Raw genomic sequence first — 21,506 nt, forward strand, 5'->3', positions numbered from 1 at the left:
GCCCCCCATTGGGCTTGTTCTGGCGATGTGAAACCTGCTTGGGATTCTCTCTCCCTCTCTGCCTCTCCCACTTGCTCTTTCTCTGTCTCTCAAAATAATAAATAAATAAGTTTAAAAAAAAGAATGAATCAGCTTTTGACTTCACTGATTTCCCCCCCTGTTGTTTTTCTGTTGTCTTTTGTATTGATTTCTGCTCTGGTTTTTATTTCCTTTTCTCTGATTTGTTTGGATTTAAATAGCTCTTTCCTAAGTTGACAAAATTGTTTCCCATTCCACAGGGATCACTGTCCTTAAGTGCATCATGTCCAGGGTTCATATATTTTGAACAGTTTTTTAGTTGTTTCTGGAAGGAGTTTAAATCTGGTCCCTGACGCTCCCATCTTATCTGGAAACAGAAATTCACTTTGCTGATATTTTCAATGTTATCTTTTATAATCTACTTGTGTTGTATTTGGAATGATGTTCAATATGGTCACTTCTCTGTCCAGATGAAGCTCCGAGGTTCTGCTAGTGAGTTGTAAGGAGCAAAATAGAATAATGATTTAAGTACTTTCTAGGTATTGAGCGTGTGTTAGGGGTTTAAATATGTCACCTAATTTAATCTTTATGATATGAAGTAATTGTCTTCATTATAAGATAAGGTCATTGAAGTCGAGAAGTTCAGTAATTTGCCCAAGGTCACACAGCCATAAATGGCACACTCAGCATTCAAACTCAAGTCTGTCAGACCCAGGGACCTAGTATTGCTTTCTAGTTCATTACAGTCCCATAAAGTTGATGAAACCCTTCAGAGGTTGTTTTGCTGAGTACAAGGAGATAGCTAATAATACCAACCCAGAAATCTGCTTCTTATCTGCCCTTGCAAAGAGAGTAAGCATTTTACAACATCTAAGAAAGGAAAAACATTAGCACAGCTGGGAAGAATAGTTTTAATTGAAGTTCTGTCAGGTGACAGGAAGGAAAAGGGCTAAGAGAGCAGTTGTTAAGAAACAGAGGAAGAATGTGATTTTAGAAATGCTGGGTCAAGAAAATATTGTAACAGTGAGGTTACAGAGGGTGGAAGAGGGAAAAGGCAGAAGTTGTTCCACAGTGACATACTTTGGAAAGCTTCTGGAGCCATGCAAAAGCACACGGCCCTGACCCCTTTTGCTGTCACTGCAACCTTCCATTCCCTTCTATGAGACTCAAACAATGGACTCAAAATAAAGGGGAAAGAAAGGAATGTTTAGTACCAAACAGTGTTGCCAAGATAAAATGTTTTGGATTGATTCCCAGTGCCAAAGCACAGTGCATATTAACATTCCTTCTATATTTTTGGAAATGTGTTCTACCCACACTGGCTTTAATTTTAGTTTTTATAGATATACGGGTGTTTTGTGTTGTTTTGTTTCAATGCCCACAGTTGTGGGGTTTTTTTAACATCTATAACCTTTACTAGAGTATGAAAGCAGTATCTTCTGTGTAGATATGTTTACATTTTATGGCAGTTTTTAGCATGTGATCCTCACCTTTTATATGACACAGTGCCTTTTTGGAGAACAACGGAATCATAGCCTGAGATGATTTGAAAGGTCATGATTTGAGCCTATTTTGTCATTGACCTGACTGACCATAGATGAAATTATTTGTAAGACGAGGCACATGATTATCTGACTCAGCTGGGAAGAATTTCCAATAATAGTTATAAAATAATGAGAATATTACAAGGGCTCATGAAGTGTAGGCAATACATTTGACAGGAAATATGTGCTACTTTTTCTTTTAGAACACTCCCCCCCACACACACACACACACATTTCTATAGAATTTTATTATGGAAATAGCAGTTAAGAATAGAGTCAGTTTTAAACATTAGTGCTCAATAGAAATCACTTTAATTCACTAAAAAGTAAAAGTGGACTGTATAGGAGGCCTCTACTTTGCAACTCACTGAATGCCAGGAAGTCTTCTCTGACCTTCCTATTCACAGGACCCCCTGCGCACTCAGCATTTAGTTGTGATGGCTTCTCCACTCTAGAGTATGAGCTTTTGCAAAGCAAACCATGTCCTCCATTTGATATCTAAGAGCCTAGCACAGTGTTCAGCATGTTGTAGGTATTTGATATTTCAGTTAATCGGTCTATTGTGAGACCTGATTCTGACCATCCATTTCTTATATCTTTAATGTGTAAACATTTGTGCCTTCGGATGTTTGAACATGTGAAAAAGTAGCTAAATAGATGTTTATATGTAGCTAGAAACAAAGAAACTTTGCCTGTTTTGTTTCCTCTTTTTTAGATTTTTACTTTAAAAAGTAAGACATATTTGGGGCATCTGGGTGGCTCAGTTGGTTGAACATCCACTCTTGATCTCAGCTCAGGTCTTGATATCAGGGTCATAGGTTCAAGCCCTACACTGGGCTCCACACCAGGCATGAAGCCTACTTGAAAAAAAAGAGTAAGACATGCTTATTCTAATAGTTCAGACTGTAAAGAGAGAGAGATATTAAAAACAGCCATCTCTATTTCCATTCTTTGTTGTGTTATTCTTCTTCCCCCTGTCAGATATTTGTGTTCATATAAATACTATTTGTACTTCAGTATCATGGACAGTACTCTAGGTAAATACATTTGTTATACCCAATTATTGAATACTGTACTGAGAGTGAACCCCAGAATGATTGTATGGATACACACTGGTTGTGAGCATACCTTGTTTGCCCTTGTGACATTGTGGCTGACTGGGAGCCGTAGCTTGCTGCTGCTGCTGCACCACGAGAGAATATTGTACCATGTCGCTAGCCCGGAAAAAGATCAAAATTTAAATTTTAAAGTATGTTTTCTACTGAAAGTGTATTACTTTTGCATTATCACAAAACGAAAAATTGTAAGTCAAACCATCGTAAGTTGGGGACCATCTATAAATTACATGAGATATTCAGCACTTTATTATTATAAAATAGTCTCTGTGTTAGGTGGTTTTGCCCAACTGGAGGCTAGTGTAAGCGTAAGGGCTAATGTAAGCCCCAAGTGGACTAGGCTAAGCTAAGCTATAATGTTCAGTAGGGTAATTGAATGCATTTTCAACTCAGGATATTTTTCAACATATGATGAGGTTTTTCGGACATAATGCCATTGTAAGTTGAGTAAGATCTATAGTGTTACATCCTGATCCTTTATTTCTCCATAGTATATTCACACAAGTGAAATTGCTAGATCAAGTGGTATGTTTTGTTTTTAATTTCAGTAGGGTTTATTTTTGTTATATTTTTAAGGATTATAAGCTTACTTTTTTTTTCTAAAACTCTTTTCAGTGTTTTTATTATTTTTATTTTTGAGGGAGACTGTGAGCAGAGCAGGGTCAGAGAGAGGAAGACACAGAATCCAGATCAGGCTCCATGCTCTGAGCTGTCAGCACAGAGCCCAATGCAGGGCTTAAACTCAACGAACCACAAGATCATGACCTGAGCTGAAGTTAGATGCTTAACCGACTGAGCCACCCAGGCACCCCATATCAGTTTACATTTCTGCTAATGGTAGAGGAAAGCCTGTTTCTCCACATCCTTGGATAGCATTTAGAAATCTTTCTAACGTTTCCCAGTACGATCAGTTTAAAATGGTAAAAGGCCTTTGGGCGCCAGGGTGGCTTAGTCAGTTAAACATCCAACTTTGGCTCAGGGTATGATATCCCAGTTCGTGAGTTCAAGCCCCGCATCAGGCTCTATGCTGACAGTGCAGAGCCTCCTTCGGATCCTCTCTCTGATCCTCCCCTGCTTGCTCACTCTCTCTCAAAAGTAAGTAAACATTTTTTTTTAAATGGTAAAAGGTCTTTATTAGTATTTAACAGTGAAAAGAGAAAGGATACTGATAAGGATAAACATTTATGTATTTGAATGACATTTTACTCTTGGTTTTTAAAAACAAAACAAAAACACCTGATCCTTTCAGAGGGCCTGATAGAGCATTATAACTCTTGATCTTGGGGTTGTGAATTCAAGCCCCGTGTTGGCTATAGAGATTACTTAAAAATAAAATCTTAAAAAAAAAGAACTTGGCCCTTTCATAACATGAAAAATGCAAAAGAGAATAGATACGTTTTTCTCTGTGCAGTTGAATAAGTAATTAATGTTTGAAACAGTCAGGTTTTAAGTGTTTTTTCCTGCTTCACTCATTTTCTTGAAGTAAGCAAGCTAGGTAATTAATGGCTTCTAATTTTCCCCAGCTTAATGCAGACCCCGAAAGAGAAGAAGGAGAAGAGTTTGAAGACAACATGGATGTTTTTGACGATAGCAGTTCCAGCCCTTCTGGCACCTTGAGAAATTATCCACTCACCTGCAAAGTTGTTTATTCCTACAAGGTGTGTATTTCTGTAACCTAGTGCTCATTTGAAATAGTGGCAATGCTGAAGACACAGATGACTATATCTACCTAGCCCTAAAATTGGTGTTCAGTTAATATCAGAGACAATATAACATAGTGGTGAACAGTCTAGACTCTGACCTCAGACTGCCTGGATTAAAATGCCACTTACAAGCTATATGACCATACTGATTAGTCCCTTCGTCTCTGTGAGCCTCCGTTTTCTTATCTCTATTATGGAGGTAATATACAGCACTAGTTTGAAGATTAGAAATAACACTTTATAGCAAAGTATTTAGCATAGTGCCTGGCATCTAGTAAATTTTCAGTAAATAGAAATCTTACCCTTATTATCAGTTGCCTGCTTTGGCACAGACCCTCCATTAGGATGACGCTCAAAGTTGATATTAAAAGAAAATTGTTTTACAAAGCAGTTTTGTTAAACTTTACCTTTCCTAATCTTAATATGACCACCTCTTATTTCCATAGTAAGTAGGGACCTGGATAAAAAGATGCCAGAATTTCCAAATTTGATTTGGTATAATAGTTCTTAGTCTCTCTCACCCCTGCTCTGCTTTCACATAAACTTTTTACTCACACAAAATAGAGTTTCACTCCCCTCATCAGTCCATTGACCAACCCTCTTGATGCTACCTCCAAAACATACCCTGAGCCCATTCGCCTTTCACCATCTTGGTCTAGGCCATTGCTTCAGTTACTGTAAAAGAAAAAAAACATAATTGGTAGCCTTCTGCATACTTGCCTCCCTCCCAAAAGTCCATTGTCCACTTTTCAGTCAGAATTATCTTTAACACATAAAGGAGGTTATTTTATTCCCCTGTCTAAAAACCTCTTACAAGCTTTCCATCACACATAGAAAAACAGACTTTTCACTAGAGTCTATAGTGTTCAGATTGATCTGGCCCCTGACAGTCTCCCTAACTTGATGTCAGACCATTTCCCTACCCAGCCCAGTCACCACACATTAGCCACTATGGCACCATGCTCCTTCCTGACTTGACAACTTTGCACTCACTGCTCCCTCCACCTAGAACATCTTTCCCCAAATCTTGGTTGGCTGCGTACTGCCCTTCACTGAGGCTCAGCTCAAATAGAGCCTCTCCTCAGGTCTCCCCTGACCACCTAAATATATAACTGACTTCTCATTTGCCCAACTTGTGTACACATACTCTCAGTCTCTCTCTCTCTCTCAAAATAAATAAACTTTAAAAAAAAAAAAAAAAAGAATACTTCCTCTTTCCTAAAAGGGCTGGAGTTCTTTTTCAAAATAAACTATTTTGATAATCTTTTGAAAATTTCAAATCTTCTGCTGAGATACTTAGAAAGGTGTTCTAGAGTATTATACAAGTAGGGTTGGGAATGTTTTCCCATCTCACGTGTCAGTATGATATTTACTTTGAAGTTCCAGAATTAAAATTTAAGGTCCCTTAATGGAGAGGGTCCCGAGTGTCTGAGTGATTATAAATAGCTCACATCCATCCAACATCCCCTCTATTGACATATGCCAGGCATGTCTCTATAGTAAACTGGACTGTAAAAATCTGTTTAATCATTTAATCACTGAACAGTCACTCAGTGTCCAGTATGTGATATGTTTCAGGGATGCAAGAATTAGTGGACACAATTCCTGCTCCCTCCCCAGATGGATAGTCTGGGGGGAATAAATATTAAGCTGAAAAGTAGAGTATGTATGAAAACATTTATAGTAGGGTTAAAACGGCTAATTTTTCCTGTGATAGTTGGAAGCAATTCCATAGATGAGGTGGCATTTCAGTTAGGTCATGAGTAAGATCTTACTAGATACAGTGAGAAGGGAAAGAACCTTCTAAGCAAAAAGAATAAAAGATAAGAGACACAGTTTGATGAGAGTATGGGATGTTCAGGAAATGTTACATTTGGTGGTGGGTGAGCATCAAGTGTGGGGATTAGAGCAGCTGGAAATAAAGATGTTTGCTGTCAGAGAGTAAAGGGCCTTGGAGACCAGACTAAAGTATGACTTTTATCCTGGCTGGTAGGGACCTCTGGATGTCCTAAAATCAGATTGGGCTTTTAAGAAGGTAAACCCTGGTCGTGGTATAGATGCTATATGGGATAGATTAGAATAGAGAGAAATGAACTGTAAGCCTAATGGTGATTCCCATAGTCCAGACCAGCAAAGCAGGCCTGGATTAATCTAGTGAGGACAAAGAAACATTATATTTAAGGATTAGATTAAAAATGCTCATAATTTTGGGGGCACCTGGGTGGCTCAGTCAGTTAAGCATCTAACTTGGGCTCAGGTCATGATCTCATGGTTCGTGAATTCGAGCCCCGTGTCAGGCTCTGTGCTGACAGCTGAGTCTGGAGCCTGGTTCGGATTCTCTCTCTCTCTGTCTCTCTGTCTCTCTGTCTCTCTCTCTCCCTCTCTCCCTCTCTCTCCCTCTCCCTCTCTCCCTCTCTCACCCCCTCTCCCTCTCCTTCTCCCTCTCCCTCTCTCCCCCTCTCCTCCCCTCCCCTGCTTATGCACTCTCTCTCCCTCTCTCTCTCTCAAAAATAAATAAATGCTCGTAACTTTTGACCCTACTAGCATAGATCCTAAGGAAATGATCACAGTATAGAAAATGATTTTGGACACAAAATGTTCTTTCATCATAGTACTATTTTTATAATAGCTGAAAGTTGGCAATCCAACAAGGGATTGTTAAATAAATTAACCATTCATATAACGTAACAGTAAACATAAAATATTATGAAGATAATTAAAAATTATATTAATGAAAGTTTTTTTATGTAAGAAGAAATGATATGTTATGCCAGAAGAATAAAATGCTCGTGTACCTTAAGATTTCAGTTATGCATATTTCCAGCTTTTCTACAGTGAACATGTATTATTTTTATAATCAGGAAAAAGTATACTGTTTTCAAAGAAAATAGGAAATTTAGAGAGGTAGTGGTGGGAATGGAGGACTTGGCCGCTTCTACAGTTCTGGTCGTCCCTGGATATTAGGATTTCAGGGGGCAGTGTGAGACCACGTGTTTATTTAAAAAACATTTCCTGACCACTTGCTGACTTCAGTTGGGATAAATGAGAAGAATTACATTCCCTGCATAAGTCATTCTAGTGGGAACCCTACAAGGGCAAACAACTAAGTAGAGTGCCATGGTAGTTCTCATTAGAGAGATGTGCAAAGCCTTACAACAAAAGAAGGAAGAAGCAACCAGCTCCTTGGGAGTGGTCTGGAAAAACATATGAGCTGGGCCTCAAATCATGAGTAATTCTAATAGCTACCATTTGTGAAATACTGTATGCCTGGTACCATATTTATGCTTTTCTAATCTCTTTAATAACTCAATATGGAAGATATTATCAACAAACCCATTAAATCAACAAATATTAATTGAGTACCTTCCGTGTACCGTCCTGTTCTTTTCTAAGCTTGAGGACATGGCATTGGTCAATTACAGACAAAAATCTCTGCCTTCATGGAGCTTACATTCTAATAGGAATAGAAAAGAAAACTGACGCTCAGAGAGATCTTATGGACACTTGCCCTTAGAAACAGACTGAAACTGGACTTGAATCCACAGTAATCTAAATCTGTTTGCCAGATGGGAAAGAGAGAGCAGGGCCTGCTGGAAAAAAGAAACAGTCTGGTAAAAGCATAGAGGCAAGGAATAACATGGTGTGTTCAGAGAAGAGGCAATAGTGTATGGGGCCAAAGCTTTGAGAAACCATGGTGACCAAACTCTGTAGAGTCTTGAGTTGCCATGCAGAGGACATGACCTTGTCAAGTGGAAGCATTAATTACTGTTTGGGGTTGGTGTCTGCTGATATTCTATAACAGCACTGAACAACTTGCATGGACCTCCCTGACTTTTTTACAAGGGCAGCGGTATACTTAAAGGTGTTCTTATCCTTCCTGCTTTGGTTCTCACTCACACTGAAGTCAGGTTGTGTTGTTACTATTTAAGTCTTACCGTGGAATTAAGGAAAATGTTTTTGTTATATGGGTGCCTTTTCCTGGCATAGTCAAAGCATAGTGTGTTTTGGGATTAGTGAAGAAATCCCACTGGAAAAGCTATCATGAATCAATGAGCCTTTTATCCTCATGTTTTGAGATCAGAGGTAATTTACTTAAAATTCTGGTCCTGGAGTATTTCTGTGACTGGTCAGCCATTTTCAATGCTATTTTAACATCTCAAGCAGCTATGGCAACATCCAGAATCTGGGTTTAATAAAGTATTATAATGTACACAAAATGGGAAATGAGGCTTAGTAATGTGACCCATTTTCTTGCCTTACTTTTTGCTTGTGTAACCTGGAGATACTTTACACATTGAGATTGTGAGATTTGAAAAACTGTAGGGTCTTACAGTTTGGTTATATAGTTGTTACTAATCTTGGGACTTGGGGAATGCTTTTAAGACTGCTCACCAGAGAACCAGAAGATGCTAGCAGGCCCCGCCCTGCTACGTGTGACAGGCAAGTCTCTTTAGGAAACAAAGCCACACAGTTTCTCTCCAGCCTCTCTGCTGAGCCCCTTAGAGGTTGCGCTCAGATTCTGCAGTCTCGGGAGCAGCATCTGGGTGGCCAGCGCTAGTGAACTCCTACGTCAGAGACCATAAAACCATCACAGTTAGCAGCCTGTACGAAAGCATCTAAGTGGATCAGCCCATTCTCCACAGTTAAGTTAGAGCATAATAAATCCAAATTGTGGACGATCTCAGCCATTTTCTTTCCTGCAACTCTAATTCTCCTGGCCATTGTTTATCGCACAGTGATTCCAGATCAGTTCTAGGCGCTGCTCAAGCTGTCATCCAATCCATGTACATAGTTCTCTGCATTTTCACGGCCTGCGCCTCCATGGTAGCCCTCGGGTGCCGTTCTAATTCAGCGCTTGCTCCTGTGCCTGTGCTTCACAGATCATCATGGTTCTCAGCTTATTCATCCCACATTGACTCCCTCATCCTCCCCAGAATGGCAGGATTGTCATTTTGAAGAAATGGAGGCATCAAGAAGTTGAATAACCAATAGAAACAAGCTGGAGCTGGAACCCTGGTCCCCTGCTTCCAGCAGAGTGCTATGTTCACTGCACCTGATTGTCTCTTGAGGATTCCGTTTCTCCAGTTTTTGCTGTGGCTTTATTTTGTTTAATTTTTTAAAGTAAAACTTCACCTCATTACGATAGTTTTACAACACTTAAATTTTTATGTTTGGTATGTTTTTCAAAATCATTTCAATATTTTGATCCCCAGTTTTTGTTATGATCAGCGCACATCTGCTCTTTATCTAACCTTTTTAATTTTGTCCATGACCATCCTACATTGCAGGCTTCTCAACCAGATGAGTTGACCATTGAGGAACATGAGGTGTTAGAAGTGATTGAAGATGGAGATATGGAAGACTGGGTAAAGGTATATTCCTTTGCTCATATCGCCCCTTCTTGTGACATTTTAGGAGTTTGTTTTGGTTCTTGTTTTGCCCTGTCCAGATTGTGTGTGCAAACCTATTTTGTCACATGTCTTTTACTCAGGCTCGAAATAAAGTTGGCCAAGTGGGTTATGTGCCAGAAAAGTACCTACAGTTTCCCACCTCGAACAGTCTACTGAGCATGCTGCAGTCCTTGGCTGCTTTGGACAGTCGGTCACACACATCCAGCAATTCCACGGAGGCCGAGCTCGTTTCAGGCAGCCTCAACGGAGATGCCAGTGGTAAAGACTGAAACAAGGCACTCTTTATTTGGTCACATTTTGGCCTAAACAGTATTGCCCTGGAGTCAGCCTTCCGTAGGTTAAAAAGCATATCTTTATTCCTATTCTATGATATATTTTCCATAATTTGGTCACATTTATCCTGTAGGGTGGAACCCTGAAGTTGATCTTCAGTGAGTAAAAAAAATTACTCTTACTCTGTATGATCCTCTTTTAGTTGCCACGTGAGCATAGGGGTGGTTGCAAAAGGAACCTGGCTGTCCGTGTTCTTACTGCATTTTCTCCCTCTTCCTACCTAGTCTGTTTCGTGAAAGCACTTTATGACTATGAGGGCCAAACAGATGATGAGTTATCCTTTCCTGAGGGGGCAATCATCCGAATCCTGAACAAAGAAAACCAGGATGACGATGGCTTCTGGGAAGGGGAATTCAGTGGGCGGATTGGAGTCTTCCCATCGGTGCTAGTGGAAGAACTTTCAGCCTCAGAAAATGGTGACACTCCGTGGATGAGAGAGATTCAGGTACATGAGAGGGGAGAAAGCTGAATTAAAAGGTGGTTAAAGAAAATGACTCCCAAGAGGTGGCTGACCCACGCAAACACAGGCTGCAATCTCAGCCCCACCTCCCCACTCCAGTCCTCGGTTGCCACGTTTATGCAAAAAATTGGGTTTGGAAAAGCAGAGACTCATCAACCTGGCTCTCGGGTAATGACCATATAACACCTCCATTTGCCCACTTTCTTTTCTCTGAATCAGTTAACCAAAATGATAAGTTGTATGTGACATACAAAAAAGTGGTTTGGTAGAGAGAAAGAAACCAGAGAGGGAATTTATTGTCTCTGCAGTTAGTTTATATAGTAAAAATACTGCTTTCTATCCACCACTGTCAGAGCCTGCCTGCCAGTCCATTTCAGAGGACTAATGGCGGAGCCCCATTATACTCATATGGCTCTAGGCTCAGCTGATCATAGCAAAACTTGCCTTTACGGGAAACCTAATTCAGATCTGTCATAGCAGGTGTGGCAGGCCCAGGAACATGTCTCCCCATCTTGTGTGTGTGGTATTGTGAACACTTAGTCTGACATTTACAAAATTTGGGGAAGTCGAAAACAGCCAATTATTTTCTTAACACAAAAAAATAGAATTTGTCCCCTTTTTTTTCTTCACTAGATTTATTGCATTGACTGATTTAGTGTGTTTTCAGTAGAACTCTAGAGAATGGTTTGACTAAAATCAGTAGTATAATGAGCTCTCTGAGGAGAAAAAGTTAAATGCATCACAAAATTGGGATTTGTGGTGGTTATTCTAAGTTCATGTGCTTCTGATGAGGCTGACCAAAATTGTTGATAGTCGTAACTTAGCTGCAGAGAAAAGTAACATGTCTGAATTAGGGAAGCCAACTTGCCTCTCAAGCTTCCTGAGGTGAGCACTTTGTAACCTCTTTCCTTTGTGGCAGATCTCTCCTTCCCCCAAGCCACCAGGCTCCCTGCCTCCACTGCCGCTGTATGACCAGCCTCCCAGCAGCCCTTACCCCAGCCCCGATAAGAGGAGCTCCCAGTACTTCCCACGCTCTCCCTCAGCAAATGGTAAGGGTTTTCCTGGGCATGGATCTAAATACATTTTTATTCAGACATCCACATGTTTACCTGAAGAGCAAACAGATTTGTTATTAGCATTTTCATTGCCCAACAACACAAATAAAACAAGCTGCTTGATTCCCTCCCTTAGAAAACAGCTTCCATACCGAATCGCCGGGATGCTCACAGGCACCAAGGCATACTCCTGAGACCTCATATGGCAAACTGCGACCCGTAAGTCTCTTATCTTACCTGTTATAGAATGCAGTTCTTCCAAATTGAAAGGTAGCAGTTAATGTTTCCCTGTGGCCTCTGTGTTATGCTGATTCCCCCACGCAAGGATCATATGAGTTTGGGAAGATAAAAAGAGCTCTTGAAAATGAAGTCTGTAAAAATACATGCAGGGCACCTGCGGCTCAGTCAGTTAAGCATCACGCGGAGCCTACTTGGCATTCTCTCTCCCTCTCTTTCTGCCTCTTCCCCTGCTCAAGTACTCTCTCTTTCTCTCTCTCAAGATAAATATTTTTTAAAAACTCAACACATCTTGGAAGGTCTAGTCTAGACTGGTAGTTTTTTTTACTGAGCTATGGTGAGATAGCTATGAAAGGTGTATTTAAATTATAGCAAGCATTAAAGTGGTCTAAGTGTGAAACAAGCAGTTTTTTTCCAGCAAACATTGATTAATTATTTTCCAAGCTTATATTTCTCTCTATGAGGAACACAGAGATGAAATGAGATATACTTCGTGTCCTTTTGAGGTTTAAGAGCTTCTATTCTCAAGGAGAATCTCTTACAAATAATCACCTGTACTCATCCCTCACTCTACCCCACCACCTCACTGTGAAACAGCCCTTCCAAGGTCATAACTTTCCCACACTCATCCAGTACATTTATTTTCCTTGACTTGCTTATCAGCATTTGACACCATTCCTTGAACCACTCACTTCCTTTGGCTAATTCAGCAGATGTGTACTGAGCGCCTTGTTAAGGACTTGGTTCTTAGCCATTGCAAAGTTGTAAGTAGGACAGTGATGTGACTGGTTTTCCATTTTGAAACATTGCTGTGGCTTCTAAGTGAGAGTGAATGGAAGGTGGCAGAAGGGACATGGGAGCCATTAGGAGACTGGAGCAGTGGTTCAAGCAAGATAGTGACATAGACTGGTGGATAAGAGTGAGAATGAGAAGTGAGCCAGTTTATTCCACTGCCCTTTCCTGGTTTGCTCTCTACTTTCTGGCGCTTCCTTTTCATTGACCTGTATGGGCTTCTGTGCTTCAGCCCATCTCTGCTGATGCTTCTCAGGGTTCTGTCCATGGCTTGCTTCTCCTGAAGTCATTAAATTCACTCTCATTCTCCCCGTACAATCTCATCTACTCCCATGGTTTTGATAACCATTTATTTACTGACAACCCCTAGTCTCATAACTGCCAATCCAGTCTCTTCCCTGAGCTTCAGCCTTGTGGACATTTCACTGTATATGTACCAAAGCCCCAAAACTCAGCAACGAGTTAATTATCCACCTTGCCAGACACACTCCTTCCATATTGCCTTGCTTGGTGAGTGGAACCCCCATTCTACCACTGCTCTGACCTCACTCTTGATAGCTTTCTAGCCCTGCCTCCCACAAAGTCATCACCAATTCCTGCCACATGTACCTTGGAGACCTCTATCAAATACTCCCACTTCTCTCCTCCCTGCCCCACTCCTCCCATGCCCCCCCCCCACCAATTCCTAGGTCAGGCTGACATCAACTCTCATTCACATGACTACAAGAGCCTCCTAAATTGTCTTCTTACCTACACTATTGCCCACTCTTGCCCTCCACTCTTTTCTCCAAACTATTATCCTAGTCATCCTTTCACATATCTGCTCCTGCTGTTTAAAATTCCACCAAAGACTCCTCTTTGCCTACAGAGTAAAGCTCAGATTTCTTTAGCGTGGCTTAATGAGGCTCTTCATGACTTCACCCCAAGCTACATCTCCAGTCTTATCTCTTGCAGCTTTCCTTCCAAGACAGGCCAAAAGGTTTTCAGTTCCCTAAGCATTGTTCTCTCTGGGTTCCACCTCCAGGCCTTTGCTTTGGATGAGCCCTTTGGAGCTACAGTGACTCTTATGCCCACAAAGCTTTCAGCCTAGGCAAGACCCTGATTTGTGGGTTCCACATTTCATCAGAACAGTTAACTCCTTGGTGTGGGAAATAGTGAGAATTACGTTGGAAGCACACGCTTTCACGTTAAGAGCATTTGTGAGACCCCTGGGGTACCCATGTCTGTGGATAAATGACTGGTTGGGGTTTGGATGCTTCAAGCACTGAATCAGGGAGCTAACAATCCATGTATTTGTTCCTTGCTCAGGTCCGGGCAGCTCCCCCTCCACCTACACAGAACCACCGAAGGCCAGCAGAGAAGATTGAGGATGTGGAAATCACACTGGTGTGATGATGGGTTTGCCCATCCATTACTGCTACAATCAAGGCCAGGCTTGGCGTTTGGCCACTCTTGTTTTTTAGGCACCTTTGCATGATGATGACTCTTGAACGGAGCAGAAACAAGGAGGATTATGTGACCGGGTGGCCTGGTGGACTCCTCCCACGTTTTGAATATTTTGTGCCTTTTTTTGTTGTCATTTTCTATGTCATCTCTCCTACCATAGCACAAATCCTAGCGGGCCCTAGAAGCAGAGGAGGACAGCCCTCATGCCTAACAGTGGTCCATTTTTATATGAGACTCAAGACCAGGACTCACTCAGGGCACGGTCACAGAGAAACTGATCATGTGCACTCGTACAGTATATTACTGTGGCCACAAGGATGTGGCAAAGATCCTCGACTTTCTTCAAGTGGCTTTTGCTCGTCTGATTGAGTTTAATCAGATCATGTTGGCTACGTAAGGAATTAGAAGGAGGGATTTCAGGAGAGGCTGGCTCCTCCCCACAGTTAGTCCCCAGACCGAGAAAAGTGAAACCTTATTGGAAAAAAGTGGACTGCCCTGAGTTTATCGCCAATTTCATTAATGCACATCTCTTCCACAACTAACAGATTTAAAACAGTAACAGTGTCCTTTGTATTAATATTTATGGCATTCATTTAGTATTAGTGGAGCTAATATGGAGGGGCTGAACTAATAGCCAAATCTTGTCCATCACATAGACTTAATAGAAAGGAGGCTGCGGCTGAAGCAGAAATGGAACTTCCAGATCTGAAATGAGCCGATTTAATGTTCTTTTTGTATTTGGGTATTTTTCATCTTAATTTTTGCAGCATATATTCTTCTGACCAGTACCTTTAGAATCTGAGTGTCTAGGTAAATTGGGGACACATACTTGCCTTGTTGAGCTTCTCTGCTAGGGAGGCCCCTCGCGTCATTTTATTCCCAAACCAGTGCACGAGTCCTGACAGCCAGCCTGTGGCTGCTCTAGACCGGTGGCCACCCCCCGCGAGAGTGCAGCTTCCCAGGTCCCACTGACCTGACATATTTCCTTAGGAGGAACAACCTGTGGCTCATGGAAACCAGCTTCTCATGGAAAAGGACTAAAGGGTTGCACACCCTGCACAAGTGCAAACTGATAAGGAAAAGACAAGTTCTCCATGTCGCAAGGAGAGCCAAGAGTAGCTTTCTCTGCAGGCTAGCAAGCTCACGGTGGCAGGTGGCCCAGGGTAGGGCTCTGTCGGCTCTCCACCTCCTGTGGAAGATAGGGAGTGCCGAACCTAGGGACGAAGGGATTTTGCCAGTTGGTTTGTTTTTGTTTTTGTTTAAGAAATCAGATTTGCAGAATTTAATCTAAAAGTTATATTATGCTTTGAAAACTCCATCCCTCCTAAGAATCTTTAAAACTTGAAATGCTCGCCAAATGTCCCCATGGGATTTTTGACCAAAAGTCAGGTTATAGCTGAAGAAATCTTCAGTTAGTCATTTGATCACTTCAGTGACAGTACCCAGCGACGAGTCTTCTCCGTAATTTGGGGTTTTTGTTTTGTTTTTTGCATTTCTTAACCTGTTGATCTATTTGAGGTCTTTTTGTGTTTATCAAACTTATTCTTAAGTTTAAAAAAGAAATTAAAAGGGTGTTTTTTTAAGATTTTAAAGTTCTCTGACATGTTAAAAATCTTCAAAGCACTTTACAAAATCTTCCAAGTGCTTAAATCAGGCAGTTCTCGCTACCCAGTCTTGTATTCTCTCTTTAGCTAGCCAAATTGTCCTTGAATCTGGATTTTCCACATTCTCAGAGAGTTATTTGAAATCTTTTGTTATATTTTAAAATATTTTTTGGAAGAGCTGCTAATTTTATTTTAAAAAAACAAAGTTGTAAAAATATGCCTCCTTTTTAAAAAGAACCCCTCCCTCCAGGACATGTAATCAAGCATCACAGTGCACAGGGCCAGGCTTGGAGGGAGTGCCTCTGTGCAGATGTGCTTTCTTTACAGTGGCTGTAAAAAGTTTGTATTTATTATGTATAAAATGTTGAATAATAAAAAAAAATGGAATTAAGTTTTCTAAGTTTCCTTATAAAAAGATTTAGGTAAATAGACCTTCCAAATAGACGATGCTTTTTTATAAAGATATCCCTAGGCCCTCCTTTTTTAAACCATAAAACAGAGAGGGAAGTGAGTTCCCAGTTAAAGGCTAAGTCCCTCTGGCTGCCAGCCGGCCACACCGAGGACCAAAGCTCAGTGTGTTTGGGGAGGGGCCCCATAGCTCTCCTCTTCCCAGGGCTGGGCACATGCAATATGTATTCTTCCAGACATTTTCTGTACATAAAACTCATACATGTACACATTACCTTTTTACATATGTGGGGTTATATATTTAGTAGGTTTACCTCATTCTTTTTGAAGACTATATTCTCCATGGTTTGGATATATCACAATTTTAAGCCTCCTATAGTGATGGACGTTTAGGTTGTATCCATCCATTTGCTGTTAGAAAGTTGAAATTACCATATTTGTACATGATTCTTTATAAATTTGTTCCAGTAAAAATATTGGGTAAATTCCCAAATATGGAATTTGAAAGTAAAAAAGCTATATGGACATTTAGTTTTGTTAGGTTTTGCCAAATTGGCCTCCAAAATGATTGTGTCTGTTAACACTCCCACCAGCAGCATAAGAGACAACAGCATCGACTGTGGAGTCAGAAGGTCTCAGTTCAATCCTGGCTCTCACTTGACAACTGTGGGAACTGAGCCTCAACATCCTCATGGAAACTTGAGGATAACACTGGATCCAAGAAGGATACCTCAAGTCTGTAGCACAGGTGGTCACCACCAAACACCAATATTCCTCGCCATCACCTCCCCCACCTTTAGTGATCTACAGCTGAGCTCCTTTCTTCCAGCCTCATAGTCACAAGGTTGTCAAGGGAAGGTAGGTGCACGTAGGTAGGTATTAAATACCACATTCAATACCCTTTCCATCTTCTGCCTTCCCCTGCTAATGAAAGGTGTTCACATTTGAGATTGCTATTGGCAGCAGGGGCTTAGTCTGTGATAAGGGGGCAGAGTTAAGCTAATTGCCCCACCCCAGCATCACAGCTAAATTTTGGCCTCTGTCATCAGAGGAACTAACTGTAAAGCAATGAAGCCATAGATTCACCGCATATCGCCTGGAACCCTTTCCTCTCTGACCTTCGACCCTAGCCCACACCCATAAGCCAGACAGATATGCAAGTGGGAGGATGTCAGCTGGCTTTAGCCCTGCTACCATGGGTGACCTTTCCCTCTGGGCCGCTGCATCCCCAGCTTTGAAAGGAGTGGAATGATTTCTAAGGGCTTATCCAACACTTCGTGCTAGATGAGTTCAGTTTCTAGACACAATGAAAACACCAAACAAAAAGGTCACAGTATTTGAGAACCGAGCACACAGACTTCTCAGGATGGCCAGAAACTAAAAAGAAAATTCAAGCCATTGGACTGTCCACTGAGAGAAAGCAAACCCTCCTCTGGGCTGTAATCACATCCTGGGCTGCACTATTCCCTTGCTGCCCGGGGTCCAGCCACAGCCCTCAGTTATGGAGCCAATTACTGCCTGATTAACTAAACTGAGTAGCTTTACAACAAAATCTAGCTGCTTGGAATCTTTGCGTTTATTTTGCTCATTACAAAGAGGTTTTTATGACCAAACCACAACCAAGTTCTAGAAATTTTAGTTTAGAAGGGGGAGAACTCTAATTTGTCCTGAAATCCTGCAACCTGGCACAACCAGAATTAAGTTTCCTCCTAGTCTCTCCCTGTTTGCTCTGTCACTGTTGATCCAAGAACCCTGTGAATGCCAAAGAGCATCCTGTTCCTGGACCATTTTCCCCTGGTCCCGTTGGCCAAAACAACAAATGAAGTACTTCTCTTATGTCTGTTTCTGAGAGCTCTCTAGTCTGGGAATATTTACCCGGAGTGTAATCCTGAAAAAACAGATGGACCCACAAATAGGGTTCACACCCTTTCCACACTGTGTGCTAAACACCTAAGCAGCCTTCTTGTTCTCGTCACGCCCTTGGTCCTGTGAGGGGCATAGGGAGATCCTGGTCAGAATGCCCATATTCAGGTCCCTGGCCACCTCGATTAGCTGTGGCCTTAGGCTCATCTCTTCACCTCTCTAGTCCTTGCTTTCCTCATCTGTAAAGTAGGAATGAGAAGGCAATACAAACTGCTTCTTAAGATCCAGGAGGACCAACAAAAATACTGAGCAGATAAAATGAAAATATTTTTGACCAGATGTATGTCCTGAGAAAGGGAACAAGCCTGTACCCAGACATGGTATGCCAACTCTCACAGGTGGGTCCATACCTGGTGCCACCAAGATTCTTCCAGAAAACTTTCTAAGGGCCAAGACCACCTCTGTTCAATTCCTATTTGTCCAGTCAGCAAACTGACCACCCCAGGTCTTGTTCTGTCTACTGGAGACATAAGTGACTCTGAACTCATCTCTGTCACCAAGGGGCTCACATCTGGTAGGGGAGAGTCAGGAACAGCAGACTCCAGCTGAGGTGTGTCTTCCAGGGAGATGACCGAGAGGCAGCAGGAGCTGCTGTCTAGTCTCAGGCTCACTGAGGCCTGAGATTGGACAGGGCAGGCTTACAGAACCACCACCCCCCCCCCCCCCCGGGGGATGAGCTGTGACATCTTTTGTGAGGCCCAGAGCTGTGGGGCAGGAAGTCTCACAGATGGGGAAAATCCTTCCCCTGGAAGACACGCGATTTGCCCAAGGTCTTTCAGAAAGAGCACTCGGAGCAGAACCTAGAACTAGGTATCCGAAGACCAGGCCAGCTCCTCTCTGCAGAACCTGAGGGTAATTTTCAGACAAGTGGAATCAGCTGAGTCCTTACCCCAGCTCTGCTATGACCCTGCACAAGACCCTGGCTCCTCTCTGGGCCTCAATCCATGTGCACAGCAAGAGAAAAGGTATTCCAGTTTTGATATTAGAGACCCCAACTCAGGCATGCAGCCCAAGTACTGAAAACCTGCAAGGTATGCAGACTGGAGAGCTGGAGGATACTAAAGGCCTAGAGAGGTTTTTAGCCCCTGGATTCTATCCCCACCAGAGACTTCAAAGACTAGATGGAGGTATAACCTTCCCAACCACTCTCCTCTGAGCTCTTCCCCTGCTCGGTCTTTGCCAGCTACGCCCACCTCCTTGGCCTGTGACTAGCCTTCCAGACTGGCTCCTCCAGAAGCATTCCAAGTAAGCTGTGGTACACATGTGCTCCCTGAGGTGAGCACTCCAAGGGTGCTATCAGAGTGGCCCCACAAAGAAGGAAAGGTTTACGGGGAGCAGAGGGGTGGCTGGCCCTAGAGTGGAGTTAAGTCATCTCTGAGCACCTTTTCTGGATTATCTAAGTAGCCTTCACTGCAGTCCTGTGAGGTACCAGCCCCCAAATGGTGTAGCCAGTAACGGCCTCCCAGGATTCAAGTTCACTTCACTTTTGGGGGCTGCATGTCCCTCACTTCAAGGGACACTGACCCTCCAGACTCAGGCGTAGGTGGCCAGGGCCCAGATGGAAAACAGAAGAGAGGATGCAGGGAGGGATTTAGGATACACAAAGCTAGAATCCCCCACCAATGGTGGGGGCAGAGCACATACCCCTCGGGCACTGGGGAGCAGGGGGAAGATGCCCTGATCTTGCGTAAATGGAAGCCCAGATTCTCAAAATGTTATTTTGTTAAAACATACATATACATGTTACAATCCAGCTGTGCCAGCTGTATGACCTCACATAATACCTGTCCATTTTATCACCTATGAGATACCCCACCAGGAGGTTGGGAGGAATAAACTACTGCATGAAAAGTGCAGAGCACTGTGCCCGACACATGAGCACGTAAGTAATGGTGGTTACTGGAGGCACTGGTCTTTCCAGCCATGAATCCCAGGAGACTGGAGAATGGCCCGGCAGACAGTAAGCAGCTGGTGACTCCTGGTGGCCACTAGAAGCCAGGACAAGAGGGCTGGGACAGGATGGGAAGAGTGTCAGGCCTTCAGGAGTCAGGCTGGAATAATACTACACTCCCAGCGTCAACTGTTAAATTTACTGAGTCCTTGAGTAAGAGAGTTTAGCCATTTAATAGACACTTCTCAGACCCTCTCTGTGCCAGGCCTAATCCCAAGGAATACTCTGTTCCCATCCTGGCATCTCCCAAGAGCTCCCGAGGGAAGGAGACACCAATGAACACAAGAATGGAGGAGTCCCCTGGCCAGCCTGGTAAACGAGAAAAGGCTCTCAGTGAGAAGATCCGAAAGACAAATTGGAACTGGGGTGGGAGGGAAGAACATTCTGGGCAGAGGGAAAGTCCATGTGTAAAACAGAGTAGCAAGGAAATGAAGATGCAGCTGAGGTCGACGGGCTGGCTCCTAAGGTCTTTGAATTTAATGTCAAGCTTCTCTGCAGGCAGCCTGGGAACTTTAGAGGGTTGTACCTGTGAGCATGCCATCTTAGAAAGTCACTCCGGCCTTGGCAAAGAGGGTTCTGGGAGGAGAGACGAGACTAGGAGAAGGTGGCCTGCCTTGCAGCCAGGTTAGAGGCTCCAGGCCTTGGTGCCAGAGGATGTGGGATGTGAGGGGAAGAGACGCTTATGTCAGGGGGAGAGATGTCCAGCAGGCAGGTGGGTATGTCACCCAGAGCTCAGGGGACAGCTGGGCCAAGAGCAGTGAGTGAGCTGAGAGTCAGCAGAGTGTAGACTGGGTATTCAATCAACACTCAGCCTTTGGCACGTGCCAGGAGCTTCACAGATACCAACACACTGAGTCTTTCTAACAACCTCTGAGGTGCGTACCAGTTCACAGAGGAGGAAACTAAGGCACAAAGTTATTAAGGAACCTGCTCAAAACCACTCTACTAAATAGTGGGCTGAGATTCAAACCCAGACAGCCTGGCTGTGGAGTTCAGGCTCTCAGCAATCTGCTGTTCATCCTGGGAATGGTTTCCAAATTCTGGAAATGGCAAAGTCCCCCCAAGGGAGACTTTCTACGGTGATAAAGGAGAAAACCGATAATTCTGGATTGAAGCCTTTGAATCTCAGATGGGCAGAATCCCAAAAGTAAGGCTCCATCACTCAGGGACGAAGGTCTCTTCCTGTGACCGCCTTGTGACTGGCAATGGCTGTCCTGCTGATGACTCCTCCATACCTGAAGGTGACAAAGGAACTGGGGTGCGCAGGCTCTGCCCTGTCGGGTCTGCCGAGTACCACAGAGGCTTGTCATGCCGACAAGCCCCAACCCAGGCCCAGCCCATGGGGGCCCTCCCCAAGACACAGACATACTCAGGCTATTCCCCATTCACTCAGGGTTCTGCCTCTGGAGCAAGAACATGCCCCCATCTAAAGGCAGGCCTGGTGTACTAAGTACCTGACCTCACTCTCTGGTTTATTAGAACACTTTCCACCAGAGTCCCTCTGGG

General features: G+C 43.0%; 1 protein-coding gene and 1 long non-coding RNA gene across 8 annotated transcripts in view; one reads left to right on the top strand and one right to left on the bottom strand.

Annotated features, from left to right (window-relative positions):
- FCHSD2 (FCH and double SH3 domains 2) overlaps nt 1-16,109 on the top strand; it is a 298,964-nt gene extending 282,855 nt beyond the window's left edge. For all 5 annotated transcript variants that reach the window (XM_019811869.2, XM_019811868.3, XM_011286612.4 and 2 more), the window contains 7 exons: nt 4,201-4,335; nt 9,669-9,752; nt 9,872-10,049; nt 10,349-10,569; nt 11,504-11,633; nt 11,776-11,858; nt 13,977-16,109. In XM_019811869.2, coding sequence (XP_019667428.1) covers nt 4,201-4,335; nt 9,669-9,752; nt 9,872-10,049; nt 10,349-10,569; nt 11,504-11,633; nt 11,776-11,858; nt 13,977-14,060 — 915 coding nt within the window. In that variant the 3' untranslated portion in view covers nt 14,061-16,109. The remainder of the gene's footprint in view (nt 1-4,200; nt 4,336-9,668; nt 9,753-9,871; nt 10,050-10,348; nt 10,570-11,503; nt 11,634-11,775; nt 11,859-13,976) is intronic.
- Nucleotides 1,792-9,872, bottom strand: LOC105260962. Of its 3 annotated transcripts, none has more exons than XR_006586305.1 (4): nt 8,773-9,872; nt 5,005-5,055; nt 2,691-2,776; nt 2,360-2,422 (listed from the first exon to the last, which is right to left on the bottom strand). It is a non-coding gene; the product is annotated as an uncharacterized LOC105260962 (long non-coding RNA). The 3 variants fall into 3 exon arrangements; XR_006586306.1 differs by having other exon boundaries at nt 2,376-2,419; XR_002736231.2 differs by having other exon boundaries at nt 1,792-2,776.
- Nucleotides 16,110-21,506: the final 5,397 nt, after the last annotated feature.

The sequence above is a fragment of the Felis catus genome, chromosome D1, assembly GCF_018350175.1.
Source record: "Felis catus isolate Fca126 chromosome D1, F.catus_Fca126_mat1.0, whole genome shotgun sequence".
Taxonomy (NCBI): Eukaryota; Metazoa; Chordata; class Mammalia; order Carnivora; family Felidae; genus Felis; species Felis catus.